General features: G+C 40.9%; 1 protein-coding gene across 2 annotated transcripts in view; it reads right to left on the bottom strand.

Moving 5' to 3' along the window:
* Positions 1 to 2,064: 2,064 nt before the first annotated feature.
* Positions 2,065 to 20,043, bottom strand: part of LOC311136152 (vasodilator-stimulated phosphoprotein-like) — a 61,549-nt gene continuing 43,570 nt past the window's right edge. Inside the window, exons 5-13 of one of the 2 annotated variants that reach the window (XM_084170241.1) lie at positions 15,734 to 16,064; positions 8,217 to 8,311; positions 8,009 to 8,057; positions 7,826 to 7,856; positions 7,425 to 7,467; positions 7,036 to 7,140; positions 5,083 to 5,152; positions 4,867 to 4,924; positions 2,065 to 4,490 (exon numbers count right to left, since the gene is read on the bottom strand). In XM_084170241.1, the coding sequence (XP_084026367.1) occupies positions 4,453 to 4,490; positions 4,867 to 4,924; positions 5,083 to 5,152; positions 7,036 to 7,140; positions 7,425 to 7,467; positions 7,826 to 7,856; positions 8,009 to 8,057; positions 8,217 to 8,311; positions 15,734 to 16,064 (820 nt within the window). In that variant the 3' untranslated portion in view covers positions 2,065 to 4,452. The remainder of the gene's footprint in view (positions 4,491 to 4,866; positions 4,925 to 5,082; positions 5,153 to 7,035; positions 7,141 to 7,424; positions 7,468 to 7,825; positions 7,857 to 8,008; positions 8,058 to 8,216; positions 8,312 to 15,733; positions 16,065 to 20,043) is intronic. The other variant, XM_084170242.1, reaches the window with a different exon arrangement.

Below are 20,043 nucleotides of genomic sequence, written 5' to 3'. Positions count from 1 at the left end.
TACATTTGGAATGTATTGAGACCCCTTGACCTTTTCCACATTTTGTTACATTACAGCCTTATTCAAAAAAAAAAAATATTGTTTCACCACCCCTCATCAATCTACACACAATACCCTATAATGACAAAGCAAAAACTGGTTTTTAGAAAATGTTGCAAATGTATTAGAAATAAAAAACTGAAATCACATTTAAATAAGTATTCAGACCCTTTACTCAGTACTTTGTTGAAGCACCTTTGGCAGCAATTAGAGGCTCAAGTCCTCTTGGGTATGACGCTACAATCTTGGCACACCTGTATTTGGGGAGTTTCTCCCATTCTTCTCTGCAGATCCTCTCAAGCTTTGTCAGGTTGGATGGGGAGCGTCGCTGCGCAACTATTTTCAGGTCTCTCCAGATGTGTTCGATGGGGTTCAAGTCCGGGCTCTGGCTGGGCCACTCAAAAACATTCAGAGACTTGTCACGAAGTCACTCCTGCGTTGTCTTGGCTGTGTGCTTAGGGTCGTTGTCCTGTTGGAAGGTGAACCTTCGCCCCAGTCTGAGGTCCTGAGCACTCTGGAGCAAGTTTTCATCAAGGATCTCTCTGTACTTTGTTCTGTTCATCATTCCCTCGATCCCGACTAGTCTCCCATTCCCTGCCGCTGAAAAACATCCCCACAGCATGATGCTGCCACTGCCATGCTTCACCGTAGGGATGGTACCAGGTTTCCTCCAGATGTGACTCTTGGCATTCAGGCCAAATCTTTGTTTCATCAGACCAGATAATTTTTTTCTCATGGTCTGAGAGTCCTTTAGGTGCCTTTTACTGAGGAGTGGCTTCTGTGTGGCACTCTACAATGAAGGCCTGATTGGTGGAGTGCTGCAGATGGTTGTCATTCTGGAAGGTTCTGCAATCTCCATAGAGGAACTCTGGAGCTCTGTCAGAGACCATTGAGTTCTTGGTCACTTCCCTGACCAAGGCCCTTCTCCCCCGATTGCTCAGTGCGGCCAGCTCTAGGAAGATTCTTGGTGGTTCCAAACTTCTTCATTTTAAGTATGATGGAGGCCATTGTGTTATTGGGGACCTTCAATGCTGCAGACATTTTTGGTACCCTTCCCCAGATATGTGCTTCGACACAATCCTGTCTCGGAGCTCTATGGACAATTCCTTCGACCTCATGGCTTGGTTTTTGCTATGACATGCATTGTCAACTGTGGGACCTTATACAGACAGGCGTGTGCCTTTCCATATCATGTACAATCAATTTAGTTTACCACAGGTGGACTCAAATCAAGTTGTAGAAACATTTCAAGGATGATCAATGGAAACAGGACGCACCTGAGCTCAATTTCAAGTCTCATAGCAAAGGGTCTGAATACTTATGTAAATGAGGTATCTGTTTTTTATTTGTAATACATTTGCAAACATTTTTAAAAACCTGTTTTCACTTTGTTATTATGGGGTATTGTGTGTAGATTGATGAGAAACATAAAAAAATAAAAATATATTTAGAGTAAGGCTGTAACGTAACAAAATGTGGAACAAGAGAAGGGATCTGAATACTTTCCGAATGCACTGTATACACTGCGTATTTATTTATACACTGGATTCTTGACATAGCTTACTCTAATACATCTACTGCTGTACATGTCATTCTTAGTTGATCTTGTGTAAATTCTCCCGGTGTACATACATTGCATTTGATTACTGCTACAGTGCTATTTGGGTTGTTAATCAGATTCGTTATTGAGGTCTGTCATTAATTGTTTGACATTTTACTGCATTGTTAGGAACTAGTAACAAGCATTTCGCTGCACCCACTACACCTGCTAAACTGTGTACGCAACCAATAAACTTTGATTTGATATGCAAGCACAACTTCATTATTAGTTTGTCAAATGGTACAGCACGTCTAAGACACTGTTCAATATGTCACTTGAGGGAACTGGTCAGGTGTTAATATTCTTGGGGTATACAAATGGTGTACATTCAAGTAACTCTAACTTCACTATGAAGACTGTTAAATACATCCATATAGTCTCCCCACCCACCCACCCAAAACAACAGATGAGACAGACCACAATTTGATACAAGAAACAGCTGTATTTGACCAGAAAGGCATCTCCAACCAAGTGTCTTAACGGCATTTTCTCTCACACAACATTTCAGTGTAAAAATCATTATCTTTAATAGAAAAATCAACTTTAATAAATCCAAAATAACAATTACAATTTATCCAAAAATATGTTCCATTGTCATTACCACAGTATTTCTAAATGTAAATGTAAAATAGAAAACCATATGCATTTTTTAAGTACTATTATTTTTTGCTTAAAAACAAATCTATATGATTGTAAGAGTGCTCAGGAGGCAAGGCAGAGTTGCATTAGCGAAGATTGACGTCTCTGACAGAAGATTGGCGTTTCTCTGCCACGGAGGAAGCTAATATAATGGGTATTATTAAGTACAGTGCCTTCAGAAAGTATTCACAACCCTCAACTTTTTCCACATTTTGTGTTTTAGGTTATTGTCCTGCTGAAAGGTAAGTTTGTCTCCCAGTGTCTGTTCGAAAGCAGACTGAACCAGGTTTTCCCTCAAGGGTTTTGCCTGTGCGTAGCTCGATTACGTTTATTTTTATCCTAAAAAAGCTCCCCAGTCCTTGCCGATGCAAGCATACCCATAACATGATGCAGCCACAAACATTCTTGAAAATATGAAGAGTGGTACTCAGTGATATTGGATTTGCCCCAAACATAACACTTCGTATTCAAGACAAAAAGTTAATTTCTTTCCCACATTTTTTTGCAGTATTACTTTAGTACCTTATTGCAAACAGGATGCATGTTTTGGAATATTTCTTATTATGTACAGGCTTCCTTCTTTTCACTCTGTCATTTAGGTTAATATTGTGGAGTAACAATGTCGTAGATCCATCCTCAGTTTTCTCCCATCACCGCCATTTAAAATCACCTTTGGCCTCATGGTGAAATCCCTGAGTGGTTTCCTTCCTCTCCGGCAACTGAGTTAGGAAGAACGCCTGTATCTTTGTAGTGACTGGGAACGCTATCCAAAGTGTAATTAATAACTTCACCATGCTCAAAGGTATATTCAGTGTTAGCTTTTTGCTTTTATTCTCCTCAACTTATTTGCCATAACAAAAGGGGTTCAATACTAATTGACTCAAGACATTTCAGCTTTTCATTTTGTATTAATTTGTAAAAAATTCTAAAAGCAAAATTCCACTTTGACATTATGGGATATTGGATCAGTGACATCTACATTTTATCCATTTTAAATTCAGGCTGTAACACAACAAAAAGTGGAAGAAGTCAAGGGGTGTGAATACTTTCTGAAGGCACTGTATCTTTAGAAGATCATACACAGTCAAGTACGAGTCCCTGGACTGCACAGAGATACGTAGCAGTTACCTGCACTGCAGCAGAATCCTACCAGGTACAGTCCCCAACCTGCTCCCCTCCTCTTCTGCTGGGGTTGTCTGCGCTACATGCTAAGGAGAAGTGGGCATTGTAACTGGAATAGGACCTGGTGCAGACAGTCCTTTCTGGCACTAACTGATATGCTTCCGCTAATCCCTGAGGTGAAAAAAACTGTTGATGTGAGGTGTAGCAAGAGCTCAGAGGACAACCCGTTTACTAATACAGTATAAAGTGGCTCCGGGGTGAAGTTTCCCCTAGGTAGTGATCTAGGATCAGGTTCCTCTTCTCTAATCCTAACCTTAACCATTAGTGGGGAAAATGCAAAACTGACCCAAGATCAGCATCTAGGGGCAACTTCACCGTACTTTTATTAGGTGTAGACGGACAGACATTTAACCAGGAGATCTCCCTTATTGGTGCGAGCTAGGATTTGTAGTTCCCCGACTGCTCATGGGTAGTACAGAAACTACAGAGAAAGGCCTTAGGTGCGATTCTCCTGATTCACAGCGCTCCCCTGTGGTCAACTACTGCAGCTCGTTACAAAAATATACAAAAAAATAAACTTCTGCTGCAGCGACCACAGTTAGGTTGACTTTTAAATGTGCAACTGTTGGAAATGTACTGCGTTTCGATGGTGTGGTCGATGATATTCCCTGAATTGTTTGCTCTAGTGAAGAGTAAGGCCAGATATGTCCAGAAATGGACACCGGTAAGATATGGGAGTTGACTTGGGAGGTGGGGAGGGAGTAGAGTAGAGTAAGGTAGGCAGTGATGGCGGAGCAAGAGAGGTACAGCAGAGCTCTTGAAACCATGATAAAAACAAACGAGAAAAAGAATGGCGAATAACAGAAGTTCGGAAGAGTGCCGATTGGTACAGTCCTAAACGTATAGGTATGTGGTGAGTAGAACATTGAGGGAGAACAGCCTGAACAGTGCAGGAAATGTATGAGCCATCCACGCCTCCATATGGCCATCTCTCCCTTCCTTCCCCCCCTCACCATCTTCTGTCCAGGTGCCAGTGGCTGTATGTTGAGAGACTATACTTGGCCTCTCCTCTGCATCTCCTGGATAAATGCTGAAAGAGAAAGAGGGGGGTAATTAGTGAGAAAGAGAAGAGGCTCCAAAGTTCCTCAAATATTGTCCAAACCTACACATTATTTATTTTAAATACCTCATGGTTTAATATTATTTTCTCAATTCTCATTATTACAAATCATATATATCAGTATGACTTATACTGACATATATGATTTGTAGTAATGAGAATTGAGAAAATAATATTAAACCATGAGGTATTTAAAATAAATAATGTGTGTAAAAAGTATATAAATATAATGCAGTGGCTGGAGCAAAAATGTATTGTGATTCTTATTGACTGTACTGCTAGTAACAAAAAAAGGAAAACGCTAGGGAGTACTCCTTGAATGGGATGGGCCAGATCAGGAACTCACCCCCGATAATTTCATCCTTCACTTTATGGAGCTCTTTTCTCACTTCCTCAAGGATGTCCTAAACACACAAATCAAAATAGCATTATCTGAGAATGATGCCCATAGATTGTCTTTATCTGACACCATTAGTAGAGGAGCAATGGCCTCCTGTTATGTCTAGTCTACATGACAGTAATCCTTTAAACACAACACAAACAGGTCAAAGGTGGAGCTCACCTGTTTGATTCTCTCCATCTCTGTGTCTTCACTGCCTGTGCTGGCCGTGGTGCTGTTCACTGCCTTCATCCTGAGAGAAACAGAGAGATAGACAGAGAGAGGAAGAGAGACAGAGAGAGGAAGAGAGTTAGCGAGCGAGAGGAGGAGGAGAGAGAGAGGAGAGAGAATGAAAAAAAGGAGTGAATGGCGGGAGAGCAGGAGGTCAACAACAAACAACAAACACCAAGGATATGGAAGCTCAGTTTGGCCAAAAGTGGCGGATTGTTGCGCTCCCACAGCCGCTATCCAGCCATCTAGTCACCGTGGTAACAGCCATAGCACCACGGAAAGTTGCAGACCAATGAGGAGTGGATAACGCCCCTCTGCTGGTGTTGTACAGACATAGAAACTGAAGTCTTTTCAAATGGTCAGTGTGGTGTGACTTTGCCTACATTACTTGCAATAGGTTTTTTTCCAACTACGCACTAGTACACCAGATTTAACTTATCATAGCCACTGATCTTGAGTTAATTAATTTAGTTTCCAAATCTGAGGGGATGAGACAATTGTTTGATCAGGTGGTGACTTGAGAGAGGCCCCAGTCCAGAAACAGACCCTAACCTCTTGGCACTCTATGTAGATATGAAAGAATTGGACTGGTACTATAAACAATATGGTAGTTGTCCCACCTTGCCCTCTGATAGCCTAAGTGGATAATTTTTACTATATTGCTTATACCTATCCATTCACTTCTACACCAATGCCTAGAGCAGGGGTAGGCAACTACATTTTTGATTTTTGTTGGGTAAAATGTCTACATTGCAAATTGACCACAACCAAGCCCAAAAGGAGATTGTATTTGAAAATAATAATTTCATACCTTGATTACATTGAGACACGATCACATATGTCTCTTTTTGTAATTGTGGGAATACTTGGGAACACATTTCCTAAATTCAACTCCCTGTGATTTTAGTCTTTTTTTAACCAAAAACGAAACCCCCCCCTCAAATAATAAATATACACTACCGGTCAAAAAATGTTTAGAACACCTACTCATTCAAGGGTTTTTCTTTATTTTTTACTAATTTCTACATTGTAGAATAATAGTGAAGACATCAAAACTATGAAATAACACATATGGAATCATATATTAACCCCAAAAAGTTTTTAGTAAAATAATTATATATACACTACCAAGGGCAAAATAAATCACTTGCGGGCCGGTGTTGTACCGCGGGCCCCCTGTTGCCGACCCCTGGCCTAGGGTGTATAGAGGGTTGTTTCTGGGCTGGGCCCTGTCATTAGCAGGAGCAGGACATACATGCTTAGTCAGAGGTCATAGTAAAGGCACATACAGCAGGCTCAGTGCAAAGCCGCGGCAAAAAGATACAGTTCAATGAAACCATCTCTTGCTCTATTTCTGTGACCCTTTATTAAATCTTAGCAAGACCGAAAAGACAAAAACAGAGAGTACCAAATACCAGGCCTTGAGGATTGCAAGGCCCTAAAGCAGAGTGTTTCCCAATCCTGGTCCTGGAGAGGTGCACATTTTAGTTTTTGCCCTTGTACTAAAATACATACTTGATTCAACCAATTAATCATCATCACGCCTTTGAATAGAATCACATGTGTTAGTGCTAGGGCAAAAACTAAAATGTTCACAGCATTGTGTTGCTTAATCCCTTGGCACAAGAGGCCACACGTAGCACACAGGGCTGTTGGTAGTTCCCTAGTGGGACACTCCAGGGTGAAGCTTCCCCTAGGTACAGATCTAGTATCAGCTTCCTCTCCCCAATCCTAACCTTAACCATTAGTGGGGGAAATGCAAAACTGACCCAAGACCAGCGTCTATGGGCAACTTCACCCTACACCTAGTGGGACAGTGGAGAAGCTGCAGACAGACATGGAGCCCCAGCATTAGGGTCTAGGTATAAGGGAAGAGGGTAGGAGGGGGGGGCAAATAGGGGGTACCTGGGCAATGGGTCAGAGGATGGAGAAGGGGGGGCAGGAGGAAGGGCAGGGGTGGTGGAGGTGGGGCTGCTCTCCTGCAGCTGGGTCTTGGTGGTTGAGTTAGTCCTGTTTGAGACATGTAAGATTTTCTCTCAAACATGAAACACGCTCTCTTTACAGTGCTAGAGAGGTGGGATAGAAAAAGACTGGGCCGGCTCCACTGGGGGGCACAGATTGAATTTGTGCCTGCCTAGTTTTGTCCCCCCATAGTAAACATAAAAACAGTTATTGTAGAAAAGTAATAAACAGGGGGTGGGTGAACTGGGCTGTAATTTCCTGCACCACAGGTACGAGAGACAGTGTGGTGGTGTTTATTGTGTTGATGTTCAACAGACCGGGGAGTTCCCTACCTTGGCATGGTGGCTGATTTCTCCCACGGTCTCCTGAGGGTGTCTTTCATGGCAAAAGGAGATCATGAGAATTATGAAACATCAAAGAATATATATTATATTTATGTAGCGGTATAATATTTTATTCAATAAAAGGCCAACAAATGCTTCACAGCTCAAATCAGACAAAGGAGAGAAGAAGTGCACACCATATAAAAACATTTTGCAACAGAAAACAAAAATGAGTGTTTCTTTTTGGACAAGTTCAGCTAGTCCCTCCTTGTTTCGGTGCTTTTTCTTTCATTTGGTGGTGCCTAATGAATACATATTTCTTGAAAATATATGCTTTCTGGAACAGCCCCCAGGTGCATGCCCAGTCAAATACAAAAGGAATGAATGAAGACTTCAGCGGATCTACTCACCACCTTGGCCTGAGGACTTTGAGGAGTCTTCCTAAAAGCACAAAATGACATTGCCTCATCCCTTTACCACGCAAATATGTGTTTAACCACAGTGTGACTTGACTTGCAGCTTACACACACATTCTTAAGGATTTATTACGAGAGGATTGTTGTCTCTACAAAGATGATTTACAATAGACTTACATTGCTGGGCACATCCTTCTTTGCGCCTGGATTATCTGACATTTTCTTCCTGTACAAAAAGACAATGAAGCAACGGCTTAGCCTCTGCAATCTCACACACGCAAAGCCATATGATCGTAAACGTCACACACACACACACTTGACGTGAACACTCATCATACACACTCGTCCAGCCCCACATGTAACAAAGACTGAGGCAGTGGCTCACCGTCGGGCCAGGATGGCACTCATCTCCCCCATCAGATTTCCTCCCCCACCACCACCTCCTCCTGATGGAGGAGATGCTGCCGCACCACCATCCTCCTACAGAGATACACAGGCTCTTTCAATATTTAAAAAAAATGCTCCCTTCTTTCCTTCCTTCCTTAAGGAAATCACTGATCTGACACGAAGATTTGTGAAAGGTGGAAACCGTGTCTTCACCTAGAGTTGGCAGTTTGTAAGGCAACAAAATAGGAAAAATGGCAAGGGGGGTGAAAATTTTCGCAAGCCACTGTATATCTACTCACTTACAGACCAGGGATTACCTCAAAAAAGGGAGGAAGGAATGAAATATTCTCACTGAATATACAACTATGTTGTAACAAAAACAGGAACTATTCTGGAGTAGTGATGAAGAAAAACTTGAATGGCTATTTAGGAAATGTGTATTCCTGGTTGCAAACGCAATCTCCAAAGCTTGGAAGATGTGACATGATAAGTTGTATATTTAAAAAAAATGTATTTATTTTGTTTTTCATTTCCATATGAATTAAAAAATACAATATTATTATATATATATAAATATAAATATATATATACAGTTGAAGTCGGAAGTCTACATACACCTTAGCCAAATACATTTAAACTCAGTTTTTCACAATTCCTGACATTTAATCCTAGTAGAAATTCCCTGTCTTAGGTCAGTTAGGATCACCACTTTATTTTAAGAATGTGTAATGTCAGAATAATAGTAGAGAGAATGATTTATTTAAGCTTTTATTTCTTTCATCACATTCCCAGTGGGTCAGAAGTTTACATACACTCAATTAGTATTCGGTAGCATTGCCTTTAAATTGTTTAACTTGGGTCAAACGTTTCGGGTAGCCTTCCACAAGCTTCCCACAATAAGTTGGGTGAATTTTGGCCCATTCCTCCTGACAGAGCTGGTGTAACTGAGTCAGGTATGTAGGCCTCCTTGCTCGCACACGCTTTTTTAGTTCTGCCCACAAATTCTCTATAGGATTGAGGTCAGGGCATTGTGATGGCCACTCCAATACCTTGACTTTGTTGTCCTTAAGCCATTTTGCCACAACTTTGGAAGTATGCTTGGGGTCATTGTCCATTTGGAAGACCCATTTGCGACCAATATTTAACTTCCTGACTGATGTGTTGAGCTGTTGCTTTAATATATCGACATAATTTTCCTTCTTCATGATGCCATCTATTTAGTGAAGTGCACCAGTCCCTCCTGCAGCAAAGCACCCCCACAGCATGATGCTGCCACCCCCGTGCTTCACGGTTGGGAAGGAGTTTTTCGGCTTGTAACCCTTCCACTTTTTCCTCCAAACATAACGATGGTCATTATGGACAAACAGTTCTATTTTGGTTTCATCCGACCAGACGACATTTCTCCAAAAAGTACGATCTTTGTCCCCATGTGCAGTTGCAAACCCAATTCTGGCTTTTTTATGGCGGTTTTGGAGCAGTTGCTTCTTCCTTGCTAAGCGGCCTTTCAGGTTATGTCGATATAGGACTTGTTTTACTGTGGATATAGATACTTTTGTACCTGTTTCCTCCATCATCTTCACAAGGTCCTTTGCTGTTGTTCTGGGATTTATTTGAACTTTTCGCACCAAAGTACGTTCATCTCTAGGAGACAGAACACATCTCCTGAGCGGTATGATGGCTGCTTGGTCCCATGGTGTTTATACTTGCATACTATTGTTTGTACAGATGAACGTGGTACCTTCAGGCGTTTGGAAATTGCTCCCAAGGATGAACCAGCCTTGCGGAGGTCTACACATTTTTTTTCAGAGGTCTTGGCTGATTTCTTTTGATTTTCCCATGATGTCAAGCAAAGAGGCACTGAGTTTGAAGGTAGGCCTTGAAATACATCCACAGGTACACCTCCAATTGACTCAAATGATATAAATTAGCCTATCAGAAGCTTCTAAAGCCATGACATAATTTTCTGGAATTTTCCAAGCTGTTTAAAGGCACAGTCAACTTAATGTTTTGTACACTCTGTGTGTGTGTGTATGTATGTGTGTATGTATGTATGTATGTATGTATGTATGTATGTATGTATGTATGTATGTATGTATGTATGTATGTATGTATGTATGTATGTATGTATGTATGTATGTATGTATGTATGTATGTATGTATGTATGTATATATATATATATATATATATATATATATATATATATATATATATATATATATATATACACACACACACACATATACACACACTACCAGTCAAAATTTTTGACACACCTACTCTTTCAAGGGTTTTTGACAATTTTTGACAATTTTCTACATTGTAGAATAATAGTGAAGACATCAAAACTATGAAATAACACATATGGAATCATGTAGTAACCTAAAAATATTATTCAAATAGCCACCCTTTGCCTTGATGACAGCTTCATGAGGTAGTCACCTGGAATGCATTTCAATTAACAGGTGTGCCTTCTTAAAAGTTAATTTGTGGAATTTCTTTCCTTCTTAATGTGTTTGAGCCAATCAGTTGTGTTGTGACAAGGTGGGGGGGGGGGGGTTACAGAAGATAGCCCTATTTGGTAAAAGACCAAGTCCACATTAATGGCAAGAACAGCTCAAATAAGCAAAGAGAAATGACAGTCCATCATTCCTTTAAAGACATGAAGGTCAGTCAATACAGAACATTTCAAGAACTTTGAAAGTTTCTTCAAGTGCAGTCGCAAAAACCATAAAGCGCTATGATGAAACTGTCTCTCATGAGGACCGCACAGGAAAGGAAGACCCAGAGTTACCTCTGCTGCAGAGGATAAGTTCATTAAAGTTACCAGCCTCAGAAATTGCAGCCCAAATAAATGCTTCACAGAGTTCAAGTAACAGACACATCTCAACATCAACTGTTCAGAGGGGACTGTGTGAATTCGGCCTTCATGGTTGAATTGCTGCAAAGAAACCACTACTAAAGGACACCAATAAGAAGAAGAGACCTGCTTGGGCCAAGAAACACGAGCAATGGAAATTAGACAGGTGGAAATTTGTCCGTTGGTCTGGAGTCCAAATGTGAGATTTTTGGTTCCAACCACCGTGTCTTTGTGAGACGCGGTTTGGGTGAACGGATGATCTCGGCATGTGTATTTCCCACCGTAAAGCATGGAGGAGGAGGTGTTATGGTGTGGGGGTGCTTTGCTGGTGACAATGTCTGTGATTTATTTAGAATTCAAGGCACACTTAACCAGCATGGCTACCACAGCATTCTACAGCGATACGCTATCCCATCTGGTTTGGGCTTAGTGGGACTATCATTTGTTTTTCAACAGGACAATGACCCAACACACCTCCAGGCTGTGTAAGGGCTATTATACCAAGAAGGAGAGTGATGGAGTGCTGCATCAGATGACCTGGCCTCCACAATCACCCGACCTCAACCCAACTGAGATGGTTTGGGATGAGTCGGACGGCAGAGTGAAGTAAAAGCTGCCAACAAGTGCTCAGCATAGGTGGGAACTCCTTCAAGACTTTTGCTAAAGCATTCCAGTTGAAGCTGGTTGAGAGAATGCCAAGAGTGTGCAAAGCTGTCATCAAGGCAAAGGGTGGCTATTTGAAAATATATTTTGATTTGTCGAACACTTTTTTGTTTACTACATGATTCCATGTGATTCCATAGTTTTGATGTCTTCACTATTATTATACAATGTAAAAAAAAATCAAAAATTGTCAAAAACCCTTGAATGAGTAGGTGTGTCCAAAATTCTGACAGGTAGTGTGTGTATATATATATATATATCTATATCTATATATATATATATATCTATATATATATATATATATACATACATACATACATACATACATACATACATACATACATACATACATACATACATACATACATACATACATACATACACACACAGAGTGTACAAAACATGTCCATTGACTGACCAGCTGAATCCAGGTGAAAAGTATGATCCCTTATTGATGTCACTTGTTAAATCCACTTCAATTTGAAGGGGAGGAGACCGGTTAAAGAAGGATTTTTAAGCCTTGAGACAATTGAGACATGGATTGTGTACAGTGAGGGAAAAAAGTATTTGATCCCCTGCTGATTTTGTACATTTGCCCACTGACAAGGAAATGATCAGTCTATAATTTTAATGGTAGGTTTATTTGAACAGTGAGAGACAGAATAACAACAACAAAAAAATTCTGAAAAACGCATGTCAAAAATGTTATACATTTATTTGCATTTTAATGTGGGAAATAAGTATTTGACCCCCTCTCAATCAGAAAGATTTCTGGCTCCCAGGTGTCTTTTATACAGGTAACGAGCTGAGATTAGGAGCACACTCTTAAAGGGAGTGCTCCTTATCTCAGTTTGTTACCTGTATAAAAGACACCTGTTCACAGAAGCAATCAATCAATCAGATTCCAAACTCTCCACCATGGCGAAGACAAAAGAGCTCTCCAAGGATGTCAGGGACAAGATTGTAGACCTACACAAGGCTGGAATGGGCTACAAGACCATCGCCAAGCAGCTTGGTGAGAAGGTGACAACAGCTGGTGTGATTATTTGCAAATGGAAGAAACACAAAATAACTGTCAATCTCCGGCCTGGGGCTCCATGCAAGATCTCACCTCGTGGAGTTGCAATGATCATGAGAACGGTGAGGAATCAGCCCAGAACTACACGGGAGGATCTTGTCAATGATCTCAAGGCAGCTGGGACCATAGTCACCAAGAAAACAATTGGTAACACACTACGCTGTGAAGGACTGAAATCCTGCAGCACCCGCAAGGTCCCCCTGCTCAAGAAAGCACATATACAGGCCTGTCTGAAGTTTGCCAATGAACATCTGAATGATTCAGAGGAGAACTGGGTGAATGTGTTGTGGTCAGATGAGACCAAAATGGAGCTCTTTGGCATCAACTCAACTCGCCGTGGAATACTGCCTATGACCCCAAGAACACCATCCCCACTGTCAAACATGGAGGTGGAAACATTATGCTTTGGGGGTGTTTTTCTGCTAAGGGGACAGGACAACTTCACCGCATCAAAGGGACGATGGATGGGGCCATGCACCGTCAAATCTTGGGTGAGAACCTCCTTCCCTCAGCCAGGGCATTGAAAATGTGTCGTGGATGGGTATTCCAGCATGACAATGACCCAAAACTCACGGCCAAGGCAACAAAGGAGTGGCTCAAGAAGAAGCACATTAAGGTCCTGGAGTGGCCTAGCCAGTCTCCAGACCTTCATCCCGTAGAAAATCTGTGGAGGGAGCTGAAAGTTTGAGTTGCCAAACGTCAACCTCGAAACCTTAATGACTTGGAGAAGATCTGCAAAGATGAGTGGGACAAAATCCCTCCTGAGATGTGTGCAAACCTGGTGGCCAACTACAAGAAACGTCTGACCTCTGTGATTGCCAACAAGGGTTTTGCCACCATGTACTAAATCATGTTTTGCAGAGGGGTCAAATACTTATTTCCCTCATTAAAATGCAAATCACTATTTACTTGATAACATTTTTGACATGCGTTTTTCTGGATTTTTTTGTTGTTATTCTGTCTCTCACTGTTCAAATAAACCTACCATTAAAATTATAGACAGATAATTTATTTGTCAGTGGGCAAATGTACAAAATCAGCAGGGGATCAAATACTTTTTTCCCCTCACTGTATGTAAATAAAGTATTTGTTTTTTATTTTTAATAAATGTGCAAACATTTAAAAAAAACTGTTTTCGCTTTGTCATTATGAGGTATTGTGTGTAGATTGATGAGGATTTTAAAATAAGACTAAAGTAACAAAATGTGGAAAAAGTCAAGGGGTATGAATACTTTCCGAATGCACTGTATACAGTTTCTAGTGAAAGTCTTACACACCCCTTACAAAGTCTTCACATTTTGCTGCCTTAAAATCTCATCAAAAAAATATTAAATTTTTCCTGTCAATCTACATGACCATCTCCATATTTTCAAAGTGAAAGAAAAATTGTTTCCAATAAGAAATGAAAATGTATTGATTGTTTGTCTTCACACCCCAGAGTTAATACTTGGTTGAAGATTCTACCAACCTTGCACAACTCTTAGGGCAACATATCCATTGTTTTTGTCAAAATTACTCAAGCTTAGTAAATTTGGTTGGGAACCATTGATGCCACTGATTTTCAAGCAGATTTAAGTCAGGACTGAGACTAAACAATTCATGAAAACTCAACACCTCTTGGAAAGCCATTCTGATATGTTAAAAAATACACACAAATCATCCATTCTGTTTGCAACAACACCATTCAGCAATACTGCAAGACAACACAGCAAATAAATTAACTTTTTGGCCTGAGTTAAAAACTAGAGGTTTGGGTCAAATCCAATACAACGCGAGTGAAACTCTGTATTGCCAAATATTGTGGTGGCAGCATCATGTTATTGTCACAGGCAGGGACTGGGGAGTACTGTATGTAAGGAGCAAAATAAATATGAAAAGGAGTAAAGCCCAGGTAAAGAGTTACAGGAAAACCTGCCTCAGACTTCTGAATACCTAACCCTTGGACAGATCTGTATTTTTCAGTGGGACAATTACACACATTTTAATGCTAAAGACACACCATAATAGAGTGTTCCTGAGTGGTCCAGTCTCAGTCCTAACTTACATTTTTCTTGAAAATCAGAGACAAGGTTTGAATATTGCTGTCCATCAATGATTCCCAAACAAATGTAGTTAGCTTGAGCAATTTTGACAAAAACAATGGATATAGGTTGCCCTAAGAGTTGTGCAAAGTTGGTAGAATCTTATAAAAACAATATTGACAGCTGTAATAGCTGTATTAACTGTGGAGTGCAAAGACATGCAATCAATACATAATTGTTTTATTCATTTGGAAAATGTTCTATAATTTTCATTCACCTTGAACATGTGGGTAGGTTCTGTAGATCTGTAGGGGGAAAGATCCAGTTTAATCCCTTTTTAGATTTATTTGTAAGGCGGCAAAATGTGAAGACTGTGCAAGGGGTGTGTAGACTTTCACTAGACACTGTATACATTATTTATTTATTCTGCTACAGCAAATACAGTGTCTTATAAGCCCATGTGGGCTGGGTACCCTGAAGATGCATGACATAATAATAATAAAATCAATCAATCAATCATGCATCAACAATGGAATATGGAGTAAAAGGGGCGCGTTCCAGGTTGTCTTTTTTTAAGGCGCCTGGACAACTCTATATCATATTGGTGTGGTTCTTGAGACATTAAACCAGGGCTCTCCAACCCTGTTCCAGGAGAGATACCCTCCTGTAGGTTTTCGCTCCAACCCCAGGTGTGACCAACCTGATTCAGCTTATCAACCAGCTAATTATTTGAATCTGGTGTCCAGGTTAGGGTTGTGAGAAACTTCCGGGCCGGTAGCGCTCCAAGAACAGTGCCCTGCGTTAAACACTTCTCCAAGCCTTGTGAGATCTGGTCATATGTGCAGCATGACTGTGATAAATGCAACCTGGAAAACAGCCGTGATGCTGGTCTCACCTTGGCCGATTTGCGTAGTTTGGCTCCTGCTAGGGCTGCAGCTAGTCCCTCGGGCCCACCGAGACCCCCTCCATCGTCCCCTCCTCCTCCTCCCCCTCCCCCAGACAGAGGTGGGGCAGGTGGGGCCCCGGACCCAGGGGGTGGTGGGGGGCCAGGTGGGGGTGGGGGGCCAGCAGGTGGGGGGCCTGGGGGTGGAGGCGGGCCTGGGGGAGGCGGGGGGCAACCAGGGCCAGAGGGAGGGGCAGGCGGGGCTGCAGGGGGGATGGGTGCGGCCTGTCTCTCTCTCTCCAGCCGCTCTCGCTCCTGCTGCTCCTGCCTCTGCAGCTCCAGTCTGCGAGGGGGAGACAGAGTTCTTTATATCAGTTAATGTTCAAATACAAGTTTAAACACAGGCACACACAAAGGTGCGTGCACACATACACATGCTTGCACGCACACAAAAAATTAAAGACTATGATTGCATATTATCTACAAATATCATCTACACACCATATCAGCCATGTGTGAGATCAATCTATTGTAGGTTAGAGTGTGTTACTGTAGATTAGTGTGTGTACAGTATGGGAGGTTAGAATAATATATGTTATTTAGCAGACACTTTAATCCAAAGCGACTAACAGTAGTGCATGCATAAATTTTCATATGGATGGCCCCAGCAGGAATTTAACCCACTACCCTGGTGTTGCAAGCACCCATGCTCTACCAACTGAGCCACACAGGGCCTGAGTGTGTTAGCGTCAGTGTTAGGTTTCAGTGACACCTAACATGTTTGTTCAGACACCAGTTTATACCAGTCTGGTCTATCCCATTATCAATGACCAGGCGATACTCCCCAGTAATCCTGTATATTCAAGGTAGAGGACACCTCAAGTGGAGGACAAAGCGTCATTTCAAAGGGTCAACTATACCTGGCTGGCTCATGTCATAGGTTAAGCACTGTTCTCTTCTGGTTACCTGCAGTGAGGAGGATTCTCAAGTGTATTGCCGTGTCTCTTGAATGGCTAGCTTTCAGCTGACATATAGTTAGTCTCCACTATTGGTTAAAGCCGGTTTGAATGTGTTTTCCTCCCTCGATTAACCTGTAATGGCTTTGTTAAAAATTAGACTTAGATGCCAATTTACAGACAGGTTTCGAACACATTTCCCATTTCAATACATTTTCTTTATGTTAATAGCTCTAACACTATCCCTTCAGTGACTACATAAAGCGTAATCCCCTGTGGAACCAATATGGACAGTGTTTAAAAGTACAAATAACTGAAACTCAATCCAACTGTTTAGTTGTGCTGCAGAAATGAAGCAAATGTAAATAGATGTGAGAGGTGAGTATGCTATTTCTATTCCACGATAGAGAGCTACAGTGCCTTCAGAAAGTATTCACACCCCTTCAATGTTTTCACATTTTGTCTTCTTACAGCCTGAATTTAAAATTGATTAAATTAAGATGTTTTAGTCACTGGCCTACACATAATACCCCATAATGTCAAATTGGAATTATGTTTTTCAAAATGGTTACAAATGAATTAAAAATGAAAAGCTGAAATGTCTTCAGTCAATAAGTATTCAACCCAGTTGTTATGGCAAGCCTAAAGTTCAGGAGTAAACATTTGCTTAACAATTCACTTAATAAGCTGCATGGACTGCTACGGAATCATGTAGTAAACAAAAAAGTGTTAAACAAATCAAAATATATTTTATATTTGAGATTCTTCAAATAGCCACCCTTTGCCTTGATGACAGCTTTGCACACTCTTGGCATTCTCTCAACCAGCTTCACCTGGAATGCTTTTCCAACAGTCTTGAAGGAATTCCCACATATGCTGAGCACTTGTTGGCTGCTTTTCCTTCACTCTGCTGTCCGACTCATCCCAAACCATCTCAATTGGGTTGAGGTCGGGGGATTGTGGAGGTCAGGTCATTTGATGCAGCACTCCATCACTCTCCTTCTTGGTAAAATAGCCCTTACACAGCCTGGAGGTGTGTTTGGTCATTGTCGGTCCTCTGTAGCTCAACTGGTAGAGCACGGCGCTTGTAACGCCAAGGTAGTGGGTTCGATCCCCGGGACCACCCATACACAAAAAAAATTAATGCACGCATGACTGTAAGTCGCTTTGGATAAAAGCGTCTGCTAAATGGCATATTATTATTATTATTGTCCTGTTGAAAAACAAATTATAGTCCCACTAAGCCCAAACCAGATGGGATGGCGCATCGCTGCAGAATGCTGTGGTAGCCATGCTGGTTAAGTGTGCCTTGAATTCTAAATAAATCACAGACCGTGTTACCAGAAAAGAACCCCAACACCATAACACGTCTTCCTCCATGCTTTACGGTGGGAAATATGCATGTGGAGATCATCCGTTCACCCACACTGCGTCTCATCAAAGACATGGCGGTTGGAACCAAAAATCTCAAATTTGGATTCCAGACCAACGGACAAATTTCCACCTGTCTAATGTCCATTGCTCGTGTTTCTTGGCCCAAGCAGATCTCTTCTTCTTATTGGTGTCCTTTAGTAGTGGTTTCTCTGCAGCAATTCAACCATGAAGGCCTGATTCACACAGTCCCCTATGAAGAGTTGATGCTGAGATGTGTCTGTTACTTGAACTCTGTGAAGCATTTATTTGGGCTGCAATTTCTGAGGCTGGTTACTCTAATGAATTTACCCTCTGCAGCAGAGGTAACTCTGGGTCTTCCTTTCCTGTGGCGGTTCTCATGAGAACCAGTTTCATCATAGCGCTTGATGGTTTTTGCGACTGCCCTTGAAGAAACTTTCAAAGTTCTTGACATTTTCCGTATTGACTGACCTTCATGTTGTAAAGTAATGATGGACTGTCATTTCTCTTTGTTTATTTGTTCTTGCCATAATATGGACTTGGTCTTTTACCAAATATGGCTATCTTCTGTATACCCCCCCTACCTTGTCACAACACAATTGATTGGCTCAAACGCATTACGAAGGAAAGAAATTCCACAAATTAACAAGGCACACCTGTTAATTGAAATGCATTCCAGGTGACTACCTCATGAAGCTGGTTGAGAGAATGCCAAGAGTGTGCATAGCTGTCATCAAGGCAAAGGGTGGCTATTTGAAGAATATCAAATATCAAATATATTTTGATTTGTTTATCACTTTTTTGGTTACTACATGATTCCATATGTGTTATTCCATAGTTTTGATGTCTTTACTATTATTCTACAATGTAAAAAATTGTAAAAAATTAAGAAAAACGATTGAATGAGTAGGTGTGTCCAAACTTTTGACTGGTAGTGTATATATACATTTTACAGACACAGTATATTTTACATTAGTTATCTTTTGTTTGTTTTTAGTCCCATCCTTCAGCTACCCCGAACCCCTCCCATATATTTCTGAAAACCATCCAGTTTCGATTTCTATTTGTCATATATTTTTCAACCGTGCTGTGATGTTTCACAAAAGTTCTGAACCTTACTACAGATTGTAAATTAAAGATAACATTTTTTGATAAGGGTATTATTATATTATTGATCGTTTGACTATGACTTTTCAGATCCCCCAGTAGTGCTACTTGCAGAATTAACTCCAGGTAAATGTTGCAATTCTTCAGCCATTCCTGAACCTACTACCAAAAACAAGCTACATATGGACAGTACCAAAACAAATGATCTAATGATTCTGTCACTTCGCAGCAGGATCTGCAGAGCTGGGATGGTTGTATCCCCCATATACAGTGCATTCGGAAAGTATTCAGACCCCTTGACTTTTTCCACATTTTGTTACGTTACATTCTTATTCTAATCAAAAATGTTCCTCATCAATCTACACACAATACCCCATAATGACAAAGCGAAAACAGGTTTGTAGAAATGTTTGCAAATGTATTACAAATAAATAAGTATTCAGACCCATTGCTATGAGACTCGAAATGTAGGTCAGGTGCATCCTGTTTCCATTGATCATCCTTGAGATGTTTCTACAACTTTCTCCCCCTTCCATTTGCCTCTTCCATTTTTGCGGTAATGCTGCAATTAGTTGGTTGTAATTTTGGATAGAGCAGACATTTCCACATATTTTTGTTAGCTGCATGTGTGACATACAGTGGGGAAAAAAAGTATTTAGTCAGCCACCAATTGTGCAAGTTCTCCCACTTAAAAAGATGAGAGAGGCCTGTAATTTTCATCATAGGTACACGTCAACTATGACAGACAAAATGAGAAAAAAAATCCAGAAAATCACATTGTAGGATTTTTTATGAATTTATTTGCAAATTATGGTGGAAAATAAGTATTTGGTCAATAACAAAAGTTTCTCAATACTTTGTTATATA

This window comes from Coregonus lavaretus, assembly GCF_964263955.1.
Source record: "Coregonus lavaretus genome assembly, chromosome: 10".
Classification (NCBI taxonomy): domain Eukaryota; kingdom Metazoa; phylum Chordata; class Actinopteri; order Salmoniformes; family Salmonidae; genus Coregonus; species Coregonus lavaretus.
This window is presented reverse-complemented; position numbering and strand designations above follow the sequence as displayed.